Consider the following 21208-nt stretch of genomic DNA (forward strand, 5'->3'; position numbering starts at 1 on the left):
CATACATGGCAAGCAACAATCACAAGCTCACTCACGCCGACACAACAATTGCAGTAGCGATGGCTATAGCCGTAGCCGTAGCCGCTAGGAAACAGATTATACTATATCCCAAGCACAGTGACGACCGAAGCTACGTGCTATCGATCTCCGCTATTTACCACAGTTCAAACCTCTGCGTCGCTAGCCCACACACCGCACCATTTCCTCCCTCCAATCATTTCTCCTCCTCCTCCTCCTCCTCCTCCTTGCTTCCAACCTTCTTCGTACGGCTGAATCCCAACCGCCCTCCTGCGGTGCCAGCGGACGCGAAGGGCGAGCGAGGCGAGCTGCCTGGTAGCCGAAGCCAGGGGTCTAGGGTTGTCGTTCTACGCCTTCGGTTTCCTGCTTCGGCCAGGAATGATGTGATTCGCGGCTTCGAATTGAGATCCGCGCCTCGCATTTGTGTTTCTGATTCGGTTTCGGTGCGGCTTTGATGCGGGTTTCGATCCTGAGAGGCCAGTGCGAGAGAGTGGAGAGTTTTCCGGCCTCGATCTGGTGTAGGGAGTTAGGGTTCCGGCGTATGAATTATTACTCGCAGATGAGCTCGTGAAAGGGAATTAGGTCTCTTTTTTGTCTGATGTGTTTTTTTGAAGTTTGAGGCTGGGATGTTGAGGGAGATCGAGAGGTGAACGTTTGGGGGAAAGTTGGGCTTTACGGGGATATTTGGTATTCCGTCTTGTTGCGGTGGGATTACATGGGGAATAAGATAGGGAGGAAGAGGCAGGTTGTGGATGAACAGTATACTAGGCCGCAGGGACTTTACCAACATCGTGGCATTGACCAGAAGAAGTTGAGGAAACTCATACTCGAATCCAAGTTGGCGCCTTGCTACCCTGGGTGCGACGAATACGCTCTTGATCTGGAAGAGTGTCCCATCTGCTTCTGGGTATCTATCTCTTTTGTCCTGATTGTTTAGAATTCAAATTGATTGCTGCGTTTGAGCAAAACCTGACATATGCCTGACTTCAAGCCGTAATCTGCTCATAGCCTAATCCTTGTCATTTGCAGCCCTTTTGTTTATATATGCTACTTAATTTGGACTGTTCACCACCTTTTTAAATTAATCTTTTTTGTAGTATTATCCCAGTCTTAATCGGTCAAGGTGTTGCATGAAAGAGATATGCACAGGTAATGCGAATCTCTAATCTTGTGAAGTTCATTTTTGTCTGTTGTGCTCATCAAGGTTATATATATTCTGATTAATGTATGATTCTTCTTGAAGAGTGCTTCCTTCAAATGAAGCCACCAAATGTAACTCGGCCAACACTGTATCCTTTGTTTTCTATTGGCAATTAGTTGTTTGGAATTTGCACTATGTAAAGTTTAATACTTAACCTAATAGGTGCCCATTTTGCAAAACCTCAAATTATGCAGTCGAATACCATGGTATGAAGACAAAAGAGGAGAAGGGGATGGAAGAAGTTGTAAGCTTTTTTTAGTTTGTATTATCTCGGTTCACCTTTTTCATAGATATATGAATTGCCATTCTGGTTTTCATGCTTATATATTTTCTTCTGAGTACAGGAAGAGCAGAAAGTCATTGAAGCAAAAATAAGGATTCAACAGCAGGAAATTCAAGATGAAGGAAAAAGACTGAAGAAACGACAAGATACAAGTTCATCTAGAAGAATGATCAGCGCAGAGGGTGAAATTCAAGATGAAGCAAAAAGGTTGAAGAAAAGACAAGATTCATGTTCGTCAAGCAAAACAATTGATCCAACAGATGACTACTGTAACATAGGTGACACCTCCCTTCTAGTTCCCCCACTTGACATTTTCTCTACTGTTCTAAGATCTGATTATTAAAATTGACCTAATTTATGCTCCATTTTGTTGCCTTAACAACGCAGCTGTACCATCTTTTAAACTATCTACACAAACTAGTGAAATCTTTCCATCTCAAGCCTCATGCTCTGTGCCAGCAGGGCTACCTTCAAACTCTAGAAACAGGTAGAAACTGTTCCAATTTCTATACTAATTCAGTAGTTTTGTTCTGATATTATTCCTGATGTATTATCCTGTCTGCAGTAGTTTGGTTTTGATATGTCCAATACCATTTTCTGGAATTCGTCATAAATTGGACTGACCAATTTAGTATTTTATCTTTGCTACTCTTGCCTTTCCACTAGTGGCTTTGGCTGGACTTTTATCATGTTGAACTCTGAATCTGCTCATGTTTGGTACACTAATTCTTTAAAACGTCATTATAAGTCTGAATTTGTAGCTGCCAAATCTGGTTGTATATATTTACAAAATTGATAATTTTCTCGTTTTCCTCATTTTCTTAGAATTTCTTTACTTGAAGATATGTCTCTTCAAATTATTGCAACCTGTCCAGTAAATGAAGATCGTAAATGAGCTTTTGGATCATTGAGCCGGATGCACAATGAACATAACCACCCTATTACTCTCTTCTAGTAATTGTCCAATTCGTGATTATTGCAGTCGGATATAAACTCGAAACCCTAGAAAATTTGAATTGGTTTTCTCAGATCTGATACTAAGTTATTAGAAAATTGGTTCTTGTTTAATGGTGATCACCAAAAAATGGAAAGGAAAAGGGGATGATCACTTTGAGGAGATCTACTTCTAATGGGAAAGGAGTATATTGTCTCATAAATTTGCTTGATACAAAAGAGATCCATATATTGATTATTTAATTGCATCCAAAAGGGTGCAGTGTCTTCAATAAAACAACTAATTATGGTGAAAAATAAGCCCACAACTAATTCCTGACAAAATAGACAGAATAACTATTTCTGGAAAGATAGAGAGAATAACTTATGCTGTAGAAACAAAGGAAGAAGAAACAAAGGAAGATAAATATAAATTTAATGGATAAGTGAAGGAGTAGTTGAATTAATTCTCTTTTTTAACCGTGCCACTGCATGGTTTATGTAGCTATAGAACCACATGGTAGGCTTATAGCAGTCAAATGAAACAGGGGCAATGAGAGATAGAGAGAGTAGGGTAGTCAGGATTGTGATTTGAAGCTTATTCTCTTGCGGCCTTATGAACCCTTGTAGGATTTGAGTTGAGATTGGATCTCATGAAGCTATGGTATGATCCTATGCCTACTTAAATTCCTACATAGGATTTTGATGCCAAGAAAAAAGGCTAAAATTATATATATTTACATTCAATTAACATTCTAAATAATGATAATCGCTTTAACATTTTTTTCATGTCATAATTTGAATAACTTTTCAATTATGTGAGATTGTTTTTAACCCCTTAGTGGAATAATCCTTTTCATTGTTATCATTATCTTATTATTCATGTTGTGCTTATCATTTATCTTATAAAAGTTGCTACTTACTAGATAAACATGGAAGACTAACAATTTTATTGTGCTTTTAATATGTTTATTGATACGGCGAATATGGTGGGCCCCTGAGTCAGGTCAAAGTCTAGGAGGCTGGCTGATATGGAGGCCAAAGTTAAAAAGAGGGTCAACACTCGGGCCAGCGCAGTCGATCGTCTCGGCCGAGAGGTTATCTGATCGGACCCTTGGGTCGGTCGGATCCCGAGTCTCTCAGTACTGATGAAATTTAGACTCAAGTCAGTACCATCCAGAGCCAGGTCCTTTGCATCTCTCGAGGATAACATGGTTAACTATTTCAGCTGAGTAATCTAGTCGATTAGACTTATGGTCCGACTAGACAAACTGGACACTTGGTCCGATCGAATTCTGGGGCCAAATGGAGGGACCGAGCGAAGAACGAGTCCCCGACAACATTCCTCCAATCCGACCTGATTGTGCTTGCAAACGACGATCGATTGGACTATTTAAGGGACTCAGCTAACCATATTAAGGGCCCCTTAATCCAACGACTTTACATTCCTTTTTTTGGCATTTTGCGTCACAGATGACAAAATATTCTATATGCAAGCTGTACACTAGAAGCTTTTACCCGCTAAACGTAGGGATTACGGGTCCATTTTGGGAAAGGTGTCAGAGCATTTTTTTTTTTGAAACGCCTTGAGATTTGTGTATAGACAAACAACGCCACTATAAAAGGGGGTCTCCATCTACAGGCGCAGGTACGCTATGCATACGCGATGCTACACAATTTTACACACCCATAGCCACTGTTTGTTCTACTGTTCATTGCCTTCAGTGAGATCTTGAGCGTTAGAGTGCCTACGTCGGGACTCCTCCTTGACTTAATTATTGACGTTCCTTTTGACATGCAGGACCACGCGAAGTCACTTTTTTCAGCTAGGAGTCTTCGCTTAGTCAACATTAGAGTCATTTGCCCAGTGCACCATCTTCCCTGCTTTTGGCAGGATCAAAGTTAGCCCCGTCTATGGTAATCTTTGCCTGCATCTAAAACATGAAGATGGACGATACTGGATGACTCACCACAATAATTTTGCCTCAAGAAGATTTAGAAGTGTTAATACTTGCCCAAGTGGCTAGATTGGGGCAACAACAACAAGCAACATCCGGGTATCCTCTTCCCAACAACCCGACTGAATCTGTGACCGACCCTCAGGCCAAGCGCAGGATTCGAGTGGAAAGCCCGATCAGGTTCCAATTGATCCATCCTCCCTCGGCCGCCTTCCTGTAAGCGCAATGTATCCGACCAACCTTCCACCCGTGCCCCCATCGACCATTGCATACATCGGGCGTTGTTCTGCATGCCCCTTGATGATATGGGCTGAGTAGAAAGGCCCCAAGGATCGTCTTCTGAAAATACACCTGCCTGTGATCTTCGGAAAGGTAAAGATCCGATGGTCGGCGGCTCTCCTGAGTGAGCGAGCGTGCCGTTCTCCTCAGAAATCTTGGAAGATAAACCGCCGAGTTATTTTCGATCCCTGTCGATTGAAGAATATAGAGGAGTGACCGACTCGGAGGACCACCTGCTCAAATTTGAAAATGCAGCTATCTTCCATTAGTACACAGACGCAGTCAAGTGTCGAGTGTTCCTCACCACCCTTTCTAACTCGGCACAGAGATGGTTTAACAAGCTCTCGACCGAGCCCATCTGCTGCTTCAAGGGTTTCCGTAAAGTATTCTTTCATCATTTCGCTAGTAGCCGCCGTTACTATAAGACGACGCTGAGCTCGTTCTTCCTCAAACAAGGGCTCAAAGCGACGCTGAGGGCTTACATAAAAAAATTCAATCAGTTAGCCATGGATGTCCTTTCGGCCACCCCGGAGATTCTAGTGAGCGCCCTCTCCCAAAGGCTCACAGATGTTGACTTCTTCCAATCCCTTATTAAGAAGCCTCTAAGGGACTTTGACCATCTGCTCGGGCAGGTCACTAAGCACATCAACATGGAAGAAGCTCAATTTGCTTGGAAGGAGGTTGCCCCTTCCGCTCCTGTCGCCGTTCCCGAGCGTCGAGCTCCTCCTCCTACTTTGCCGCCTAAAGGGCCCTTATTGGGTCACATGTCACATCACCACGAGTAGAGGTAGAATGCAGTCCAACATGTAGAGGCTGAGCAGACGCGATTCTTCAAGTCCCGTCAATGGATTCCGATATTTTGTACCTACCACCGGTCGGGAACGCATAACACTGAAGATTGCTATCATTATAATCAGGAAATATTGTGAGCGACCAATCAAGGGTTTTGTTAATGATCGTCTTTCCCCAATTGTCAGCGTCATCGCTAACTGAACGAACCCCCAAGGAGAAGCCTTGAGAGGACCGATCGGAACTAACAGTAACCGAGCACCAGCTTGGCCTCTGCAGAACATCCTCGCTAGCTGACTTGAGAAGAAGAAAATTGTAGCAATGTTGCTCGGGGTGGCATTGGTATGATAACAGGCGGCTCGACCATCATGAGGCAGTTGGGTGTAGTCAAGAGAAAGCACAGGGGTCCGAGATTAGTTTCGGACCTAAAGACTTGGAAGGGGTGGAGATGCCTCATGATGACACTTTGATTATTAAGGCTGTTATAGTAAATTATAATATACATCGTACTTTTGTTGATACATGAAACTATGTAAATATCATCTTCATAAAGGCGTTTGAGCAACCGTAGATAGATAAAAGCGAGCTACAACTAATGTTAATGCCTCTGTACGGATTCACTCGTAACAAGGTGCAGCCGATCGGACAAATCCGATTGGCTATCTATCTAGGGAGGAGCCCCTAATGAGGCCCCGTCGATCGAGCTTTATTATGGTGGACATGCCTTTAGCTTACAATGTAATTTTGGGCTGACTGACGCTGAACGAATTCTGAGCCGCTGTCTTCACATTCTACCAGAAGATCAAGGACGACTCGGTCGGCAAAGTAAAAGGAGATGAACTGCTGGCACGTAAGTGCTACGTGGAGGTGGTGAAGATCGAAGCTCGCGTTGCTCGGAAAATTCAGTGAGTGGAAGTTAATGTCATTTAAGAAGCTCTCCCCGTCACTGAAGTAGCAACCAATCTGAGCCCGGAGCATAAAGCTGAGCTGATTGCGTGTTTAGCATGCAATAATGATGTCTTCGCCGGACGCCTCAAGAACTCACAGGTATCTCGCCAACAGTAATGGGGCATGTGCTTCACGTCCGCTCGGACGCTTGGCTGATTAAACAGAGGAAGCGTGATTTCGGAGCTGAGCAGAATCAAATTATCTTAGCGGAGGTGGACAAGCTACTTGAAGCCGAGTATATCCGTCAAGTACAATTCTCTAGTTAGTTAGCAAACGTGATGTTGGTGTTTAAGCCCGGGAACAAGTGGCTAGTCTGCATGAATTTCAGAGATCTAAACGAGGCGTGCCTAAAAGATTACTACCTTCTGCCACGCATTGACCAGGTGATAGACTAACTATCGGCTGCGAGTTGATATGCATGCTGGATGTATATTAGGGCTATCATAAGGTCCCTTTAGCCAAAGAAGATAAAGAGAAGGTTAGCTTCATCACTATTGAAGGAATTTACTGTTATAATGTTATGCTGTTCGAACTAAAGAATACAGGAGCAACATACTAACGACTTATGAACAAGGTGTTACAAAGACAGATCGGTAGAAACATAGAGGTATATGTGGATGATATACTAATCAAGTTCCTTCGAGCTACTGATCTATGCACAGACATAGAGGAGAGTGCCAAATCCTGAGGAAGTATGGACTCAAGCTAAACTTCAATAAATGCTTATTCGGGGCCCAGAGCGGACGTTTTCTTGGCTACATCGTGACAGAGTGGGGAATTCTCGCCACGTAATTTGAAGGAGACATAACGCCTATCGGACGAATCACGGCTTTATCTCGATTCATCTTAAAGTTGTTCTATCGGAGTCGACCATTCTTTAAGGACTCCACCGAGCCACCAAATTCCAGTGGGATGCCGAGTGTGATAAGGTGTTGGAGGAGCTTAAAAATTATTTGCCTGCTTTACCTGTACTCGCAAAATCCATAGTTGGTGAGCCACTCTGGGTGTACCTATTTGCCACTGAAAATGTCGTTGAGTTGGTGTTGGTGCGTTAGGACGACAAGGAGCAACAATCCGTGTATTTTTTAAGTCATTTATTAAAAGATGTTGAATGTCGCTACATTGCTCTCGAAAAGTTGGCGTGCGAGCTTATCATAGCCGCTTGGAGGTTACGCCCTTACTTTCTTTCTCATCCCGTAATTGTATTGACTAATAGCGCCTTGAGCTGAATGCTCATCAACCTAGAGGCTTTGGGAAGATTGATTAAGTGGACAACAGAGCAAAGTGAATATGACATACAGTATCAACTTCGAGCGACCATCAAAGTTCAAGCCTTGGCCAATTTTGTAACGGAGATACAAAGCCTCGAGCCAGAAGAAACTTGGAGAATTTATGTGGATGGATTGTCCACTCGGCAGGGCAGTGAAGTCGGGGTCCTTATGATATCCTTGCATGAAGATCGAATGCAATTGTTCGTTTGAGTAGAGTATCTGACCACCAACAATGAAGCGGAATATAAGGCAATAATAGCCAGTCTGTAGACAACAAAACATATGGGGGCTTCCCGACTCTTGATCTACTTGGACTCTCAGTTAGCAGCTCAACAGTTATTTGGTAATTTTGAAAATAAATAATGATCAGTTAAGATTATATGCAGAAACGTTCGAGAAGTTAAAAGTAAGGTTTGAAGAGGTGGTGCTATAGAAAATCCCCCGATTAGAGTCAGTATGCGGATGAGTTAGCTAAGTTGACTAGCTCTATAAGCCCATGGACACTGGGTAAGCTGGTCGAACAAACATATTGATAGCTCACATTGAGTGACAAGTTAAAGTAGAGAAACAAAGTGATTGGCAAGCGTCTATAATTTCATTTCTTCAACAAGGAATTTTATCAGCTGATCGAGAGCAAGCGCGTATGATAAAAAAAAGGGTAGTGTGGTTCACAAGTGATCATTTATACAAGAGGGTTTTTTCTTGTCCTTTGCTCAAGTGTGTCGGATCAGACGATATACAGTATAATCTACAAGAAGTGCATCAAGATTTATGTGAAAGTCATCCGGGCGATCGATCACTCGTTCGGAAGATTCTACTAGCCAGGTATTTCTGGCCAACTCTGCAGGCGAACTCGGCTCGGCTAGTAGCAACTTGTCTATTATGTCAAAAATGCTAAAACATTCTGCATCGACCCACAGAACTACAGAAGACCTCAGTCGTCTCCGTTCGATCAATGAGATATGGATATTGTAGGGCTCTTTCCAATAGCAGTCGATCAGAGAAAATTCTTCCTAGTAGTTGTGGATTGTTTTTCTAAATAGGTGGAAGCCGAGGCGCTGGCCAAGATAACCTAGCAGATGGTCATCAAGTTTCTATGATAAAACATCGTGTGTTGGTTCGGTATTCCTTATAAGTTTGTCTCGGATAATGGAAGGCAGTTCCAAGGACGGAAGATTCAAGAATGGTACTCAAGTTATGACATTCTACAAGCTTTTACTTTCATGGCTTATCCTTAAAGTAATAGTCTGGCGGAAGTCACCAACAGGGAAATCATCAGAGGACTCAAAACTAGACTTGGTCATCTTGGAGGGAGTTAGGGTCGATGAGTTGCCCAGTGTGTTGTGGGCTTACCGCACTATGCCCCGAGAGGCCACGGGTATAACCCCTTTTCATTTGGTGTACGGTGGAGAAGCGGTTGTACCTGTGGAAGTTGGCATAGAGTCCGATCGGAGGTACTTATACAATGAGGATAATTTCAGTCTACGATGTTAGTAAGTTGGAGCCATAATAGGGCAGACGTAGGGATCTTTTGTATAAAACAATAACGTACGCAGCGAAAAAACGATTCCTCCAGAGATCCCTGCGAATATAGTATACACGTTATTCTACTCTATCAAGATAGAATAATTATCTTTGTTGCGTGAACGATACAATTCCCACAACAATTTTGATTCGTTGGATCTCAGCACGATCAGAGTGGCCACACCTTTTCAGTATTCACACGAATACGCCCTTCGTTTGTCTCACAAACTTATCCTTCAGAAAAGAACCACCTTCGTTGTGCAAGCCACTTTAGTGATTCGGCCAGAGAAGAAGAAGAGGAAGAGGAAAATCAAGAGTCTTATAAAATTTCACTCAAAAGGTTTTTTTATATTCAACCAATGAATACCAAGGGTTTTGCCTTTTGGTCTTCTTTCATTATTGCTGAATTAATCTACATTAATTTTTATTGATGTTTTTAATGGGTTGGATTTAGTATATTGGATTAACTATTACCCAATAAGCCATTAACCCAATAATTCAATGAGTCTAACTTATTATTCTAATGAGTCTAATCCGAATTCATTGAGTCTAACTCATTGAGTCTAACTCAAAGAGTTAAATTCGGATTAGACTCAACCCTATAATCTTAGGGTCCATTATATTTTAGTCAAATTAAAATATACCCATCTCCAAACTAATATGTTCTTTGTGTGTGATCCAATAGGTTCTCGTAACGTTGACAATGTCTTGAAAACAACATTTTAGATACATAAACAATGAGTGATATGTATCATTGCTACCCAAGTGACGAGAATGTCGAGATTCGACTTAACCTTGTTGTGTCTATTATATTGTATAACTTGGTCCTTCTATCTTCAATATCTAGATTGATCAATAAGACATAGATCGTGTCATCTTATTATTAATCTTTGTGTTTCTTGATCTCCAAGTTAAACTCACTTAGCCAAATGATCTCAATATCTCATTTTGACTTATTTGAGCATGATCATGCACTTTAGTAGTCCTACTTAATTAAGAGGCTCTCAGATATCACTTTCGTCATATGGAAGGAATATAATCCAACTACATCACTCACATCCTTTCGCATAACTTATTGCATACCCAATGATCAACTTTATAGTCCACCTTGTTATAGGTAATATTTGTTGATACCAAAGTATACAGCTCCTTACATAGGGAATCATAGTGACTTCAGGTCTAAGGGCTATTCATACCAATAGCCACTATGAGAATGTTTATGATACTCATATAACGATCCATGAAATATTCTTATGGCGGGTCAATTCAGTACATATTCTCTAATATATACCCATGTGTTAACTTGATATCTTATATCGATGACTTGTGAGATTAAGTTATCAATTGACCTACATGCTAATCTCAACGTATTAATATTGTCTCTGTATATTAAGATTTGATTAGTAATAGTTAAGAGTAGTGTTCTATATATATCTATAACTTCCTACTATCAATTTAATCAATTGATATGTTATAGATTAGAACCTACTATCCTAGGATATTATTATACTTATTCATCTGGCACAGATCTGAAGTAGATATAATAACCATAACATTGTTTTTTATTTAAATATGATATAATATATCCTAAGTCAATCAACTTTTGATTGACTCTTAAGGTTTATACTAAGATGCAAAAGGAAAAAACTTGAATTGGCTATGGAATGCGAATCATTTACAATCCTATCAGGCTTGAGGGTATGTCTGTAAATTGGTGCATCTTGTTGAAAATTTATACTGAATACAGGCAGATTCAAGTCAAGAGGCCCAAGTCCCAAACTCTCGAGCCGTTCGACTGAGTTATAAGTAAGCTTGCTCCCACGATCAAGTCTCAGACTTTCGAGCCGTTTGATTGAGTTATAAGTGAGCTTGCTCTCACCATCAAATCCTAAACTCTCGAGCCGATCGGCTGAATTATAAGTGAGCTTGTTCTCACGACCAAGTCCCAGACTCTCGAGCCGATCGATCGAGTTATAAGTGAGTTTGTTCTCGCGATCAAGTCTCAGACTCTTGAGCCACCAAGTTATAAGTGACCTTGTTCTCACGACCAAGTCCTAGATTCTCGAGCCATTCGGCCGAGTTATAAGTGAGCTTGCTTTCATGACGAAGTCCCAGACTCTCGAGCCGCTCGGTCGAGTTATAAGTCATGACCAAGTCACAGACTCTCGAGCCGTTCGATCGAGTTATAAGTAAGCTTGCTCTCACGATTAAGTTCCAGACTCTCGAGCAGATCGACCGAGTTATAAGTAAGTTTGCTTTCACGATCAAGTCACAGACTCTTGAGTAGATCGACCGAGTTATAAGGGAGCTTGCTCTCACGACCAAGTCTTAGACTCTCAAGCCGATCGGTCGAGTTATAAGTCTTATACATTGAAGAAAAAGCGTTTAAGGCATAAAAACAAGGAGCAAATATATATACATTGAAGAAGCATAAGTTTTTAAGTTTTATATGGATCCTGCTAAGGAGGAGTTTCTAATATATCAAGAAAAATCAGGAAAGACGTTCGCTGGGATGATATCTAAAATCTTTTGGCAGCTTGTAAAGTTCCTAGGGAGGTTGCTGTAAGATAGCCACCCTCCCTTAGCTACTTAATGACCCCTTCTGCTCCGTAGCCGAACATCTTAGTAGTCTGATCGGCGAGCATTTGATTAAAGCTTGGGAGCAAAGATATTCTACTCTGAAAGTTTCTAGCCTCTCGGGCTCCCCTGCCTTGTAGCTTGCCATCTCCGCCTTTGAAGCTTCTAACTCAGCCTTTAGGGCCTTCAGCTCGGCGTCCTTGGAGGTGAGTGCCTCTTGCTTTTCTTCAAGCTGAAGGTCATTGACATTTGTTTGGTCGTTCGGCTGGCCTGCTTCGAGATAAGTGCAACCTCTGCATCTTCAAGTTTCTGGACAAGAGCTTGGACTTCCTTGTTCTTTAGATCGAAGTCTTCTATAGCCCTAATTTTCTGAGTGTTCTCCGAGCGAAGGTGGACATCGGAAGTGTTCAATTGCTTCTTGAGCCTTTCAATCTCGATCTCATGATCGTGGCCCTTATCCTTCTCTATTGAAAGAGCTTGCTCATCTCTCAGTCGTCGCTCCGACTGGTTCTTTAGCTCACTCTTTAGATGAGCCACTTTTGCTTTAAGCCGACCGACTGAGCCTTGAGAGGTGATTGCTCTCCTCGTCGAGTTCTTCAGAAGCTGGTTTTCATGGTTAGCCTCGCCATTTTTTGGCAAAGGGACAAGCCATTCACTCAGAACTGATGAGGTAAAGAAAATTTAAGGACACTTAGGAAAAATGACTGTGTAATAATGAAGAATGCTTATCGTTGTGACGTCTTGTGAAAACTGAGTAGCTAGCTCCGCGGGCGAGTTCTCGGCCATGCGTGCCTGGGTGGCTGCCCAAGTTTGAGCTAATGGGCCTTGGATCTTGATAGTGTACTTAGGGGCGAGCGACTATGAAGGATTGATGGAGAGCCATTCTTGTGAGGGCATCCTTAATGTTGTGATAATTTTCTTAGGCTCAAGTTGCCCGCTCGGCTCCTTTGTGGCGGACTTACTTTTGGACTTGGATTTGGGGGCGTAGGATATCTTGGAGCGAGGTTGTGATGATTCGATCGGAGGAGGTAGAAGAAAGGGAACAGGTCAGGCGGGAATTGCCCCAGCCGACAACTCAGTAAGTGGAGGTGTCCATTTGGATGAAGCTGGAGTATTCCGATCACACTAACCTCGTGAAGAATAGAGGTGGAACTCTCTCCACATTCGGAGGGTGGACGTATGGTTGGTACTTCGGTTGAGGCTTGTTGTAAGGGTGTGATCGATCAAACGAGTGTGGTCAATCGGCGCCTCTTGCGTCGTTGGCGGAGGATCAGAGGTTCTCTAGAATTTGTGGACTCAGAAGGAATTGCTACCAACAACAAGGAAGGTCGGGGTGGAATCTCTTCAGTGTTTGTAGCCACGTCACTCCCCGCGACTTGACTGGCTTCCTCTTTGCTAGTCTGATCCTTGAAGGGGCAAATCGATAACAGCCCGTGGCTCTTTAGCTTGGCTTCGCCATAAGCGTCCATCTCCTCATCGGCCAACTTCGTGGGTTACTCAATAAGACTTTCCACATAGTTTTGGTGCAAAATAAAAAAAAAAAAATCAGTTAGAGTCAACAGTGAAACGAGGCGGAATTTCTTACCAAAGCTATCGGGCAGTCGAACTCGGATGAGACTCAATCCAAATATGCATAGTATGCCCTCAGCTAGTAGCTTATGAATGTGGTATTTCAGACCGGATAGCTGAGTGGACGCTGTGATGTAGACCGACTCCCATGGTACATGCCCAGCTCGGGAGGGTTGGGCAATTCCATTTGTCAGCCGGTAGGGAAGGTCACTGGAGGGATCGGTCAGAGATAAAAGTAGTGAGACTTCCATTCTTTATTGGATGAGAGCATCTTATCAAAAAACACGGCACTCACTCAGGCTTGGAACATAATGATGCCCGGTTCGGATTTCTTTGGGTAATAAAAGTAGTGGAAGACCTAGGGGTGCAGTGGGACTCGGTACAGGCGGAACAGTATAATAACCCCACACAATAATCTAACGGGGTTAGGCGCTAATTATTGTAAGGGGATATAAAAGTAAGAACAAACTTTTGAGAAAAAAGGGTGCAAGGGAAAACGAAGGCCGACAAAGAACTGGTTCTTGAAGAAAGTAAGATAGTTGGTTGGAGGAAGATTGGCCAGTCATGGCCGGATGACGATGAGGTGGTCGGGAGGAATATAATAGGTGAGACGCATCTGGTCCACCTCTCTGTCATTGAAGTCGGAGGCGGTGGAGGTGCACCAGAGCTCGTAGATAGCGACAGGGGGAGTGGAAGCCATGGAAGAGGAAGAAAGCTGAACGAAGTACAGAAGAAAACGAACTTAAAACAAAGAGCTTAGAGAATCGTCGGCGACAGTAGAAAGGAGAAAGCGAAGAGGAAGACGATTGAGGAAACGATAATGTTGCGTCAAAGTGTGAACCTTAAAAATCATAGTGACGTCTGCTCACAACTGTTCGATCAAGGAGATGGAAGAGAGAGGTTTAATATGGACCGTTGAATTTTAATCGTCAATAGTCACATTGAATTTCAACAATCACTTGTCACATCAGATATTCTTTATCACAGGCATGCGACACGTGGCAACAAGACACAGGCTGCATTTATGAGGGATGAGAGATAATAAACAAGTTTATGATAAATAAGCGTGCTCATCATTCTGAGCATTAATTAGTGACGTGACGTGCCCTGTTTCGTAGGCGCAGAGTAGTGTTAGCTCGAGCCGAGCGGCAGTACAAATAATGAGCGTTCGATCGAGAAACAAGGGATCCCAGAATCACCAACAATTAAGTATAACATTAGCTTGAGCCAAGTGACATAACAAAGAGTGAACGTCCGATCGGAGGACAAGGGACACAAACAACATAAGTGTTTAGTCAGTCGGATATGTAGCCCCCTTCGACTAGATTTCAAGGGGAGACATGTGATACGACAAATACAGTGGGCCCCTGAGTCGGGTCAAAGTCCTGGAGGTCGGTTGATATGACGGTCAAAGTTAAAAAGGGGGCCAACACTTGGGACAACGATCGTCTTAGCCGAGAGCTATCCGACCAGACCCTTGGGTTGATCGGCTCCCGAACCCTCAGTACTGATGAAACTATGACTTGAGTTAGTACCATCTAGAGCCAGGTCCTCTACATCACTCGAGGATAGTACAGTTAACTATTTCGACCGAGTAAACTAGCCGATCGCTCCTATGGTCCTACCGGACAAACTAGACACTTGGTTTGATCGAATTCTAGGGTCAAACGAAGAGGCCGAGCGAAGAACAAGTCCCCGACAACATTCCTCAAATCCGACCTGATTGCGTTTGCAAACGACGATCAATCGGATTACAAAAGGAATTCAGTCGGTTTGCCAGCTAAGCATATTAAAGACCCCTCAACCCAATGACCTCACATTCCTTTTTTGACATTTTGTATTACGGATGACAGAGAATATTTCATATGTAAGTTGTACACTAAAAACTTCCACCCTGCCAAACGCAAGGATTGCGGTCCATTTTGTGAAAGATGTCAGAGCATCTTTATGATTGTCCTTTTTTAGAAACGCCTTGAGATTCATGCACAGATAAACAATACCACTATAAAAGGGGGTTTTCATCTACTAGCGCAGGTATGCTATGCAATTTTACACGCCCATAGCCACCGTTCGTTCTACTGTTCATTGCCTTCACCGAGATGACTTGAGCGTCGGAGTACCTGTGCCGGGGATTCCTCCCTCGCCCGATTACTAACGTTCCTTTTGATACGCAGGACCACGCGGAGTCACTTTTTTCAGCTAGGAGTCTTCGTCCAGTCAATATCAGAGCTATCTGTCTAGTGCGCTATCTTCTTCCCTTTCAGACGGGATCATTTATTATCATAAGTTTTTTATGCTTCATGATATCAGATATAGTGATTAACATAACAAATACGTATAAAAATCAAATTTCTAAAATATTTGTATTGAATTATAGGATCTTGTGATCTTAATCCAATCCCACGGACCCTTCACGTTCCTAATAACAACTCAATGCCGACAATTTTGAGAGAGAGAATTGTGGGGGTGGAAATCATAACCAACCTTGGCTTTACGAAGTCGATAGCAAGACTGCAAAACTGGCATTAAAATAATTATAATACAATTATATAATCATATGTAAAGTTTGAAAGCATAATAATAATAGACAAGTGAGAAAATAATTATAATACAATTATATAAACATATGTAAAGTTTGAAAGGAGAGAGAGAGAGAGAGGGAGAGAGAGAGAGAGAGAGAGATGAAACTAGAACATGTAGTCTAACATTTTCAAAGCTTAACAAATTCATAGAGGTTTGCTGTGTGTGGTATATTTTGAATGATAAGTTCTTAGTCAAACACGAACCATATAGTTGCTTTAGCAGATAAATATGTACAGATTCTACATGTCTGTGCCTTTTGACGTGTAACCAAATAACTCTAATCCGGAGGGGAAAAGTGTTAAATGGCTTAATATTGGAATTGTGAAGTTGAGATTCTTTGGCAATTTATGGATGTGGGGTTTCATTTTACTGGATAGACTTCTAACTTTGAGGCTCTTTTTTATTTTCTTAATTTCAGATACTAATACATTTACACTTCTCTTCTACTGCAGCTTGGATTATGGCAAAAATGATTTAATTTTTAAAGATAATAACTAGCACTATACATTTTAATAAGGAGTGGTACAAACTCCCGACCTAATAACTTGGCTCCAATTACATGTGAAAATGTGTTTGACTGTTCATTCCAAAAGTATAAGCTATTAGGTGATAGTCTGATCATAGAGATATGCTTCAACATTTTTTACTTTGTGGTCTCAATTTATTCTCACATGTGGAACAACCTCTTGAATTTTTTTGTATATCTAAAATGAAGTAAATTGTAAATACTAATTATCACTAAGTTGTATTTGCTGAACCAGTCTATACCTGCTGTGCACTTTGCAATGTTCAGTGGATATTAACAGTTTGAAGAATCATTAAGGATTGAGCCAATGGGCTTTACTTTTGTTGGATTTTGTCATCTTTTACAGTGAGATTATACATGTATGGTGCTGGCCTCAAGTCCAGTCAGCACCATCATGCATTAATTTTCTTCCTGATTGTTTTTTCCTGAAGTCTAGGAACTTGGTTTATCTGTACTCTATAGTCAGCATGTATCGGCCTTATAATCAGTTCACATCTTTTTCACTATTAAACTGCAGGACTGGCAATTTTGACATGGATTTTGATGATATGAATATGATGGTCATGGAAGCAATCTGCCTTTCGATTCAGGTAATATATATTATTAATTCATGTTGAACTTGAGCCTAATGTAGCAATTTATGAATAATGAATTTACAACGTGAATGGCCATTCTCAAGGATGCTATGTTGATAATGTTGCTTGAGTAAGCATTACAGGATCCATTTTGTATCTTCTTGCCTTTTCATGGAGTGTCAAGGCTCTAGTTTTTCTCCTTTACCAGAATTAGATATTTTTCCACAATGATGCTTATGTCATATCTGAAGTTGCAAACAACATGCTTGGCAAATTATAATCATATGTAAGACAAAATGATTTTATATATGAATTGTTTAAATGAACCATGACGATTCACTTTGATTCAATTCAAATTTGATAAGATTCTTATTTCATGCAATTCTAAAAAAAAGAAAATAAAACTTGAACCAATCAGAAACAGATCAGACTCATTAAGGCGTTAAATTGAGTTCAATATTTCTGAAATTAAACCAAACCAAAGTTATTATGAAAAAAGAAAGGAATTTTGTATATATAGAATGATAACATAAAAAATTGTCATGTAGAGACAGAGTGGAAGGTGAACTCAACACCGAATAATGACTGAGAAAAATGTTTGATGGCATTAATTCAAAATGACAACAAGGCAAAACGCCTATGACAATTTTGAAGTCATATCATCTCAAAGCTGCCTTCCATTCCTCTTGTTATTGTCTGTCTTTTTCTTTCTTAAATCATGTTGGTGCTTTTGAGACTCTAAGTTGACTGGGAGGATGGAATCAAAAACGATTTTTCCATGGATGAAATCTTCTATTGTTCATTCATTTCAATTTTTAAAAAAGAGAACAAAATTTGTACATTTATCAATGTAAGATATAAAGTGATATTTTTATCATGAATCAGATCAGCTTAATCTATAATGATATACAGAATGTTATTTTATGCATTATTGAATGTCAAAACTATTCTTGATAAAATAAAATTATTTTTTTAACATTTATTATATTTTATTTGAATCTTACAATTTATGACTTAAAAATTCTCAATATGAACCTTGATATAACACCCTTATTGATACATGGATCTTAATTGTCTTTTGAACTTTATGGGAGAGAATGTTGCTTACTATCTCGCTGGTGTTAAATTATACCTCCTATCATCACTGTTGAATAATCGCACAAATGAAATGGTTTTGTTAGCAGTATGACTTATACCTTCTATCGCCGATGCTTTGGTAATTGGGATATGTGGTTTGTCATTGTGGTAGTGAGACTGGGAACACTTCTCTTGTTGTTAGTTTACCCTTTGGTTTGTTCTATACACTTCTATAGGATAGCTGTCCTGTTCCTGTTTTATATTTTAAAAAGTTCCAATTTATGTATCCAGATTCATAATGTTTAATGGAAAAGAGGAAATAATTTTATTAGCAATACGACTTATACCTTCTATTGCTGAAGCTTTGTTAGTTGAGACATGTCGGTTGTTGTAGTAGTAGTTATTATATCGCCAACATTTCTCTTTTCATTAGTTTAGCCTGTCCTGTCCTGTTTTTTTTTTTTTTTGCAAAAGGTCAGCTTTATTGATCAATATCAGTGTTTAAACGCCACTGTAGGCATAGCCTGTCAGACTTCAACCGTAACCAAATGGATTTGATAGATTTCTTCAGTATTTTAATGCTACAGGCTTCTTTGAGTTCTAAAATTCCAATCTTACATCTCTAGGCTTCTAACAGAAATTCTCTGTTTTTATCATTTTTTTTTGTCAGTCAACTGTTATATTCAGTTTGGAATAAAGCTAAGATTAACCTTTTGACTCCACAGCGGTTATACCTGCATGTCCCATCCTCGTAATATACAATCTGGTTCCAGTGTGGACAAGACAGTCCAAAGCCTTGCCTTGGCCGAGCTTAATTAATATATGAGAATCTTTGATATTACAAATCCCCCACTTTGTATGCACTACTTAACAGGGACCGAGTGCTGATATCCTGCAATACCCAACAATCTGTTGACATAAAGACAATAATAAATATTTATGTATATCCTTCCAAAACTCGCTGTCATATTTGTCTGCCAAAATATGGTTATATTCTTGCAAAAAAATTTAAAAATGGATATATGCTATTTTGTCTGTCCAAGTCTATGCATCTATCTCCTTTGATTAGCCATTGAATTTCGCAAGCTACAGTATAAATCTCAAGCATCGACAAGGATCTTGTTTATACTGACACTAGTAATATGTTTATACTGCTGACACAAGTAATAAAGGATTACCTTTTTCCGTATTGCAGGGTTAAAATTTCGGCTCCAATACTTATTGTGATGTTTGAGTAGCAGCAACTTCACAAAATGAGACTCATTTTTAGAAACTTCAATTCTTCACGGTTTAGATGATACTCTGGTGCACATTCATGTGTTTGATCTACTAACAGCTCTTATATGTTCATTCCTGATGACATTTCCTTGAAGTAATTCTGAAAACAGAAAAACTAGTAGGCATATGTCAAATTAGGTCCCTCTAGATTGTATCATATCCAATACTTTTGTTCTTGCCCAGAGAATAAAAATTACATGTTTTACAATAATAGTTTCTGAGTCTCGTCAACCTAGTTTCTAATTGGACACGTTTCTTTTGACAGGAACATGGTTATCATGGATATCCAGCTTATTTTGGCTACTTCTTTCCTGGACCATCTTTTTCAGAGGAATCCTACCATTCCCATGGAATAGTTCCAGAAGTATCTTCCTATGGAGGGTTAGCTTGTGCAGCTGCAGTAACCGAGCATCAGCCTGTTAATGCCTTGTCCACTTCTAATATGCCGAGCAGTAGTACCTCAGTATTTGACATGATTCACCGGTCAGGCAACTTATCTGCTGAAAATACACGGTTCGTGCAGACTAATCCTTCAGTACATTGGTCTGACATACCTCCTCAAATTGAGAGGGAAGTACAAAGATGGGATTTGGGCGAGTGTTCAAGCTGTTACTGGTCTGATATGGCCGAGGCAGGGACCAGCTATACTGGTTCTCATGCTATGGTGGATACAGAAAATGCATTGATCCCATACCCAGATCGAGCTTTAATGAATCAAGGATACTTTGTTCCAGAGAGTTTTGAAGAGCAAATGATGATAGCCATGTCAGTTTCGCTTGCAGATGCACAAGGATGGATGAATACACAACAAGAACTTATGTGGCTGTAGTGATGATGATTGGAAGAAGGAAATGTCCTCTTTTTTGGCTTCTCTAGCCCTCCCCCCTTTTGTTTTATTCTTCTCAATTGGTTTTATTGTTCTTTCATTGTTGGTTTCCACTACACTTTATCAAGAAAATGGTGAAAAAATAAAAAAAAAGAAGCATGAAGCCCATGACACTTTTGATTAATGTGGAGGAAGAAATCACATAGAATTCTTAGGCTATTAGCGGATGAAATAATGGGATATTTTCTTTCATAGGGCTTGAAGTTAAATGATATTCCTGGTGACAGACTTAACCAGACGTAGGTAGCAAGTTATGTTTGTTTGTTTTTTCCTCAATTGAGGTAGTCATTTCCCACCAAAGTTTTTTTTACCGCTATATGCTGCAACTCGTTTTACTGTTAGTAGGTGGCGTTTGATTTAGATGTTTGGGAATGAGGGAATAAATTTATTCCTAAATTTTATGTTTGGTTGATAGGATTGGAATCAAGATTTTAGAATGAAATTTAAAAACTTAGATATGGATGAAATCCACCCCCTCTCTTGGGGTTTGATGAAATGGGAATAAGAATTAAGTTTTGGACGAAAATATCTTTATTATATTTGTTCAATTTTTCTTTCATTTCACTCTCTTTTCTTGTTCTCTCTCATCATATATTCTCTCTCCTTATTCTATCATCATATTTTCTCTCTCAATATATTTTCTCTTTCATCATATATTTTCTATCATTTTCTCTCTGTTTTCTCTCTGTTTTCTCTCTTATCACATTCTTTTTCATTATTTTCTCTCTTCTTATTTTTTCATCATATTTTTTCTCTCCTTAATCTCTCTTATCATGCTCTCTCTCTATATTTTATCTCATCACATTTTCTCTCTCTTTATTTTCTTCCATTACCCCCTCTCTTCTTATTTTCTCTCAACACACATTTTCTATCATTTTCTCTCTGTATTCTCTCTCATCACACATACTCTCATTATTTTCTCTCTCTTCATTC

General features: G+C 40.3%; 1 protein-coding gene across 2 annotated transcripts; it reads left to right on the forward strand.

Annotated features, from left to right (window-relative positions):
* The first annotated feature begins 218 nt into the window (after nt 1-218).
* Nucleotides 219-20575, forward strand: LOC121985723 (E3 ubiquitin-protein ligase GW2-like). 2 transcript variants are annotated; one of them, XM_042539327.1, is made up of 8 exons: nt 219-925; nt 1116-1167; nt 1262-1307; nt 1382-1463; nt 1564-1780; nt 1890-1989; nt 16977-17049; nt 19655-20575. In XM_042539327.1, the coding sequence occupies exons 1-8, from the start codon at nt 734-736 to the stop codon at nt 20216-20218; spliced, it is 1326 nt and encodes a 441-aa protein (XP_042395261.1). In that variant the 5' UTR covers nt 219-733; the 3' UTR covers nt 20219-20575. The 2 variants fall into 2 exon arrangements, with proteins under 2 accessions (XP_042395261.1, XP_042395262.1); XM_042539328.1 differs by having other exon boundaries at nt 835-925; nt 1262-1290; nt 1414-1463.
* The last annotated feature ends 633 nt before the right edge of the window (nt 20576-21208 follow it).

Source organism: Zingiber officinale, chromosome 5B (assembly GCF_018446385.1).
Source record: "Zingiber officinale cultivar Zhangliang chromosome 5B, Zo_v1.1, whole genome shotgun sequence".
Classification (NCBI taxonomy): Eukaryota; Viridiplantae; Streptophyta; class Magnoliopsida; order Zingiberales; family Zingiberaceae; genus Zingiber; species Zingiber officinale.